The following is a 7,813-nucleotide window of genomic DNA, read 5'->3' as shown; positions in this document are numbered from 1 at the left end:
TAGACCCACTGATCAATGACTATTGGCTTAAGGATGATATCTTCATCAGCTCTGGCCAAGGAGGCCTCAGATGCAGAAAGTACAGGCTCTCAGGTGGGAAGGGGATGGAGGTTCCTACCTCTGTGTCACTCTTGGAGCTTAAAAGCCCAGCCTGAGCCCTGCTTCCTGTGTGGTCTTGGGCAGTTACCTTGGCCTCTCTGAGCCATGTAAGAAGTCTGAGCCCAGTGAGCTAATGTGTAAGCCGGGGGCTGAGGAACCTGATGGCTTGTAGCTAGATTCCTGCTTCATAGAACCTCTTCATTCATTCATTCCACAGTGGTTTCTTGAGCACCACTGTGTATCAGGCTGTGGGAACACAGCCATGAGTTGGATAGCCCACACACATATCCACTTGGAGCCCCCAGTCAGCAGGGGCATCAACCACATGAGTGGTCAATAATGTTGACCACTATAATGTTGAGGATTATCCCTGTAGGTCCTGGGTAGCATCTGGGGGCGGGCCGTAACAGAGTGACTTCTCCATTCCTGATGAAGAACCAGCAGGGCACAGTTTGGGGCACTCGCTCCCCTGGCGCTGGGAGCCTCGCTCCAGCATCTGATTGTGATGTGATAAAGGCTGTGACTGAAGAGGGGCAGCCGTTGCGGCCCCTCCCCAGCTGAAGATCAAGCAGCCAGGAGAGAGAGGGGCAGAGCAAGTCAGCTTTGGTAACCCTACCCTACTCCCCAGACCTCTACCATCTTGGGAAACAGGAGCCCAGAGGTTTAGGAAGATGCTGACTTAACTGGTCAGGGCACCCCAGTTTGGCTGACATGGCTGAAAGGCACATTCCATATTATTCCTTGAAGAAACTGTTTTCTTTCTTCAATGGTGTTACTGTTGTAAGTATGTCACAACCCGGACCCTGGGGCTTTGCAGCCCTTCCTCCATGGCTGGCTCCTTCAAAGACAGAAATAAGTTGATCCAAATTCGCTGGCATCCGGATCTGTGGTCCCCAGGGACTCAGGAGGGATGTAGGGCAGACGGACGAGGAGCAGGATGCACTGGGAACAGGCGTTGCTTCCACCAACCCAGAGCTGCTAAATCAAGCAGAATTGTGTACTCCGGGGTGCCTGGGGGTCAATGGTGGAAGAACTCAGCTCTTAGGCAAACCCTGCAGAAAATGAAAGTTGTTTGGAAAGGCAGGAGAGAATGGTTCTGCTCTTGGTCCTTTACATTTTTCAAACCATTTTTTTTTTCTTACTACAAAGTAACCCATGGGACTTCCTTGATGGTCCAGTGGTTAAGATTCTGTGCTCCCAATACAGGGGGCACAGGTTTGATCCCTGGTCTGGGAACTAGATCTCACATGCCACAACTAAGACCCGGGGCAAACAAACAAACAAAAAAAAGTAACCTGAAATGTGCACTGCTGAAGCAGTCACTGCTTTCAGTAGTAAGACTGTATGAGGAAAGGTTGCCAGAAAAGAGAAGGAAATTAAATATTACTCCTACTCTCTTCACCTGCGTGGCATCATTTTGATGGGAATTAAACAAGATAACGCATTTAAAAGGCTGATGCCTGTCATGGGAACATGGCTCAATAAATATCATTATTATAGCCTTCCAGACCTTTCTATGTACCTTTAAAAACAGCAACACAAACGTGGTATGTGACTGCTTTAGCATCTTCATTTTTTTTTTCTCTTTTGAAAAATTGTAAATTTTTCCTCCTTTTAAATAGACTTCTTTTTAGAGAACTTTTAGGTTCACAGCAAAATCGAACAGAAGGTACCAAGACTTCCCACGTAAGCCCTGCCCCCCACACACGCACAGCCTCCAGCCTCCTTTCCTGTCAACATTCCAAATCAGAGTGGTCCATTTGTTATAATGAACCTACATTGATATCAGGGGCTTCCCAGGTGGCACAGTGGTAAAGAATCTGCCTACCAATTCAGGAGATGCATGAGTTCTATCCCTGGGTCGGGATCGCCTGGAGGAGGAAATGGCAACCCACTCCAGTATTCTTGTCTCAAAATTTCCATGGACAGAGGAGCCTGGCGCGTTAGAGTCTACCAGGTTGCAAAGAGTCGGACACGACTGAGCATGCAGGCAAGACATTGATATCACTATAACCTTGTACACTGTACATTGTTTTCTCTTTTGGCCATGCCTTCTGGCTTGCAGGATCTTAGGTCCCCAACCAGGGATCGAACCTATGCCCCCTGCAGTGCAAGCATGGAGTCCTAACTACTGAACTGCCAGGGACTTCCTGGTGTACATTCTATGGCTTTTCACAGTGTATCTACCATGTCAGCATCGTATGAATAGTCTCATTGCCCTAAAAATCCTCTGTGCTTCACCTGTCACCCCGCCTCCCCCCAGCCCCTGGCAACTACTGATCTTTCTTCTGTCTTCATAGTTTTGCCTTTTCCAGAATGTCATATACTTGGAATCATAAAGCATGTAGCCTTTTCAGATTGGCTTCTTCCATTCAGCAATATGCCTGTAAGTTTCCTCTATGTCTTTTCCTGGCTTGACAGCTCATGCTTTTTTTAGTGCCAATAGTCCATTGTCTGGATGTACCATAGTTTATTTATCCATTCATATGCTGAAGGCCATCTTGGTGGCTTCCAAGTTTTGGCAGCTACGGATAAAGCTGCTAGAAACATCCATGTGCAGGTTTTTATGTGAACATAAGTTTTCAACTCTGTTAGATAAATACCAAGGACTATGACTGCTGACAATCTTTTTTTTTAAACATAGGCCTTAAAAACATCTTTGTGTATCAATAAACATTCTCCTACAACAGAAGTCGGTGAAGTACAATGTTGTAAATAGATAAAATTTATTTGTAAATAAAATAAATTTGTTTATGAATTGTGTATGGCTGGGCTTGCCAGGTGGCTCAGCAGTAAAGAACCCTCCTGCAACGCAGGAGCCGCATGAAACGTGGGTTCGATCCCTGGGTTGGGAAGATCCCCTGGAGGTGGGCATGGCAATCCAGTTCAGTATTCTTGCCTGGAGAATCCCACGGACAGAGGAGCCTGGCAGCTACAGTCCATGGGGTCGCAAAAAGTCAGACACAGTTGAAGTGACTGAGCACGCACGCACATGTATGGCTGAAATCCGATACACTGGCTGAGTCATTTCAACTGAGAATGTATGGCCTGCAAAGCTCACAATATTGGGGACTTTTCCAAAAAAAAATGTGCCACCCTCTGTCTTACAAGCATCATTTAAAATAACAGTCTAGGATCCCATGGCAAGGCGGTACCATGATTCACCTACCCAATCTGTATTATTGGTTGCTTCAATTATTTCCAAGATTTTTCCCTGGTTCTGAGGCTCATCATATGTAACTATTTTTCCTAGGTTGAATGTCCAGAAATGGAATTTCTGGGTAAAAAGTTTTACCACAAAACCTTGGTTTTAAATTGGTTTTAAATACCAATTACAAAATATCGTCCTGCCCTTTCCCTCAAAAAAAGGCTGTTGCTTGGCAGCAGCGTATGGAAAGTTTCTCTACATCCTCACCAACTCTGGGCATTATGAGTTTTGAAATGTTTCTGCTGATTTTATGGGCCTTTGTTGCCTCCTCCAGGAGTTTGATTTGTATACAACTAACAGATTGCTTTCCCCTGTTTTCTGTTCTAAAGCTCTCTGGCATGATCCTCATTGGTCTGAGCATCTATGTGAATTTCAGAGGGGCTGTCCTGACCAAGGTCCTTGGGCGGTCCTCTGCGTACCTGTTTCATGTTGGCTACCTGTGCCTGGTGATGGGCAGCGTCACAGTGCTGCTTGGCTTCGCCAGGAGGCATGGAGCAGCCAAGGAAAGCAGAGGCACCCTCTTGTTTGTAAGTTGCATCTGCAGACAGACCCCACAACTCCTCCGTCATGTCTGAATCCTTCCTTGCAGGTGTTCTAAACTCCTTTGATGTTTCCTATTTTATAGTGTGTATGGTGTCTTTTAAAGAACACCAGATGCAAACATCTTTTTCTTTTTTTAATAACTTTAAAAAGTTATTTATTTATGGCTGTGTTCGGTCTTCATTGCTGCGTGCAGTCTCTCTAGTGGCAAGCAGGGGGGCTACTCTTTGTTGCAGGGTTCAGGCTTGTCTTGAGGATGGAGGACAGGCTCTAGGACTAGAGGACAGGCTCTAGTCTTCAGAAGTTGATGCGTGTGGGCTCAGTAGTTGTGGTGCAGGGCTTAGTTGCTCTGAGGCATGTGGAATCTTCCTGGACCAGGGATTGAACCCGTGTCCCATGCACTGGCAAGCAGGTTCCTATCCACTGCACCACCACGGGAGTCCCATCTTTTTCTTTATGATGGGTCTCACTTAGAACCCCTCCCCTACCCAAGTGCATAAATTATACCCTCCTAGGTTTTCTTCCCGTGATTTTAAGGCTTACTTTCTCACTCTTAGCTCTTTAGTCTTTGGGAGTTTGATTGTGTGTGTGTGGTGTGAGGTAGGGATCTGATTTCTTTTTTTTTTTCCTAGTTGTGTGACATACTATTGCACTTACCGCCTGGCCCATCCAGTCCTCCTCTGTCTTTGCTAGTTTCCATTACGCTCAGGTCTGTTCTGTGCACACTGCTCTGTTCTGTTGGCCCATGTATATGTCCCCCATGAATACAACACTATAGTAATTGCCATGCAGCACAAGTACATGGTCAGATGCATGGAGTATGAATATTTTGAGCATGATCAGCAGATCACGTCACAGATTTTACATGTCTTGCTCTTTCTCACACGTAGCCTCGGCCAAATGTCTCCCCAGCATCCAGCTCCCAGAGTCCCCATTCCCACTTCTCTTACAATCTTGTCTGAATTGATCATCCCATTTTAAGTTGAATCTGTCTCCACATCTTTTTTGTTTGTTTTTAAACAAGCACTCTCTCTCTCTCTCTCTTTTTTTTTTTTTTTTTTTGGCTCTGTCTGGTCTTGGTTGGGGTAGGTAGGATCTTTCCTTGTGGCCCAAGGGCTTTTCTAGTTGGAGCACAGCATTTTCGCTGCTCTGCACTGTGTAGGATCTTAGTGCCCAGACAAGGGATCAAACTGGCATCCTTTGCATCGAAGGCAGATTCTTCACCACTGGACCACCAGGAAAGTCCCTGCCTCTGGCATCTTCCCCTACTGTGTTGCTGCAAAATTCCAGTGGTTTTGATTTAGAGGTTTCAAGGCAATCCTTGCTCTAGCTATCTCCCAGAAAGTCAACATCCCCCACTCTTAAAGAATCCATCCTCACTCTCTACCTCCCTGAATATCTATCATCTCTAGTTTTCTTGATTACTTCATTCAACAAGTATTTATTGAACCAGTCCTTTGCCTGCAATATTTCATTTTCTCTTCTATAGGATGTTGTTGTTGTTCAGTCGCTCAGTCGTGTTTGTGTCCAACCTTTGGCAACCCTGTGGACTGCAGCACCCCAGACTTCCCTGTCCTTCACTATCTCCTGGAGTTTGCTCAAACTCATGTCCATCGAGTTGGTAGTGCCATCCAACCATTTAATCCTCTGTCACCCACTTCTCCTCCTGCCGTCAGTCTTTCCAAGCATCAGGGTCTTTTCCAGTGAGTTGGTTCTTCGCATCAGGTGGCTAAAGTATTGGAGTTTCAGCTTCAGCATCAGTCCTTCCAATGAATATCCACGGTTGATTTCCTTCAGGATAGACTGGTTTGATCTTGCAGTCCAAAGGACTCTCAAGAGTCTTCTCCAGTATCACAGTTCAAAAACATCAATTCTTCAGGGCTCAGTTTTCTTTATGGTCCAACTCTCACATCCATACATGACTACTGGAAAAACCATAGCTTTGACTATACAGATCTTTGTCTGCAAAGTGATGTCTCTGCTTTTTAATATGCTGTCTAGGATGCATACAGGATCAATAGCATGGGGGGCACTTTTTGCTTTTTTAGCCTTAAAGCCCAGCATATGGTGATGGAACTTGCTCCCCCTGCAGTGGAATCAGGGAGTTTTAATCACTGGATCTCCAGGGAAGTCCCTGTGGGCACTATTTTATCCATAGTTTAACTTGGAGGAATCAAAGAGTCTTCTCTCTCACACCACAGTCCAACCCACTGGCAAGTTCAGTCGACTTTACCCTCAGCCTCGGGTCCATCCAAATCCTCTTGAGACCTCATCCACAAAAGTAAAGTCCTTTTGATGGCATTGGGAGCCACAGCGGGATCTGAGCAGAGTTGTGCCCTGACAGATGCGCCCTCTGGTGGCTGTGGAGGGAACACCATGAGGGGAGGACCAGAGTGGAAGGACTGTGTTTGTCCTGATGGGAGATAGTCGGGGCTTATGGCACCCCACTCCAGTACTCTTGCCTGGAAAATCCCATGGATGGAGGAGCCTGGTAGGCTACAGTCCATGGGGTCGCTAAGAGTCGGACACAACTGAGCGACTTCACTTTCACTTTTCGCTCTTATGCATTGGAGAAGGAAATGGCAACCCACTCCAGTGTTCTTGCCTTGAGAGTCCCGGGGACAGGGGAGCCTGGTGGGCTGCCGTCTATGGGGTCGCACAGAGTCGGACACGACTGAAGCGACTTAGCAGCAGCAGCAGCAGACCCAGTGGGGCCCTGGTGGGCATTAGAAGTGGGTAGATTCAGGACAGATTCTGAAGAAGTCACCAGTAGGACTTTTCGATGCCTGGCTGTCTTCTGGATGCCTCACTTACCCAGAGGTTGGGAAATACTATTGCTGTTTTTCAGTTGTATCTGACTCTACGACCCCATGGACTACTGCACACCAGGCTTCCCTGTCCTTCACCATCTCCCGGAGTTTGCTCAAACTCATGTCCATTGAGTTGGTGATGCCATCCAACCATCTCATCCTCTCTCGCCCCCTTCCCCTCTTGCCCTCAATTTTTCCCAGCATCAGAATCTTTTCCAATGAGTCGGCTCTTCGAAATCAGGTGGCCAAAGTGCTGGAGCTTCAGCTTCAGCATCAGTCCTTCCAATGAGTATTCAGGGTTGATTTCCTTAGGATTGACTGGTTTGATCTCCTGCTGTCCAAGGGACTGATAATAATAATAGGCATAGGTAGAAATAGATGAAGGGAGACCAGGAGCTGACCGTTCTTGGACACCCCTTCCCCTCACAGTATTTTCCACTGTTTCCCACCAGGCATGTGAATTTCAGCGGAAACATGAGGCAGCATATGTTGATATTTTCTCCCTGGCACTCATCCACCTGTCATCTGGCATCTCCCCTTCAGTCTTATCACCCCTCACCCCCAATTTACATATCAGATTTATTGTCCCTGCTTCTTCTCCCAGCAACGTTTCCTTTTTTGGCCACAAAGCATAGGTTGTGGGATTTTAGTGCCCTGACCAGGGATTGAACCTGGGCCCTTGGCAGTGAAAGCATGGAGTTCTAACCACTGGACCGCTGGGGAATGCCCTCCTGCCTCTGTTCTCTGTCCCCACTGTCCCTCCTGCTTTTCTATCCCTCCCTGCTCTCTGGACTTCCTAGATGGGTGCTAGTGCTAAGGAACCACACTGCCAATGCAGGAAATGCAGGAGACTCAGGTTCGATCCCCTGGAGGAGGGCATGGCAACCCACTGCAGTATTCTTGCCTGGAGAATCCCATGCACAGAGGAGCCTGGCGGGGTATAGTCCATGGGGTTGCAAAGAGTTGGACACAACTGAAGTGACTTAGCATGTACTCAGGACCTGCTGTCTGCACACACAGTCAGAAGTCCCCTCTTAGGGCTCTGGGACTCCCAGAAAGTGCTGGACATGAAATGGGGTTCTAGCTATTAGCTCTTAAGAATACCCCACTGCCAGCATCCTGGATAACATCCAGGAAAATGACACAAGGAAGAAAT

At 47.1% G+C, this 7,813-nt stretch overlaps 1 protein-coding gene across 1 annotated transcript in view; it reads left to right on the top strand.

Moving 5' to 3' along the window:
- The first annotated feature begins 810 nt into the window (after window positions 1-810).
- The window catches only part of TSPAN16 (tetraspanin 16), an 18,857-nt gene continuing 11,854 nt past the window's right edge, over window positions 811-7,813 (top strand). The window contains exons 1-2 of the mRNA XM_010828328.1: window positions 811-879; window positions 3,637-3,834. Coding sequence (XP_010826630.1) covers window positions 811-879; window positions 3,637-3,834 — 267 coding nt within the window. The remainder of the gene's footprint in view (window positions 880-3,636; window positions 3,835-7,813) is intronic.

This window comes from Bison bison, unplaced genomic scaffold, assembly GCF_000754665.1.
Source record: "Bison bison bison isolate TAMUID 2011002044 unplaced genomic scaffold, Bison_UMD1.0 scf7180017864492, whole genome shotgun sequence".
NCBI lineage: Eukaryota > Metazoa > Chordata > Mammalia > Artiodactyla > Bovidae > Bison > Bison bison.
This window is presented reverse-complemented; position numbering and strand designations above follow the sequence as displayed.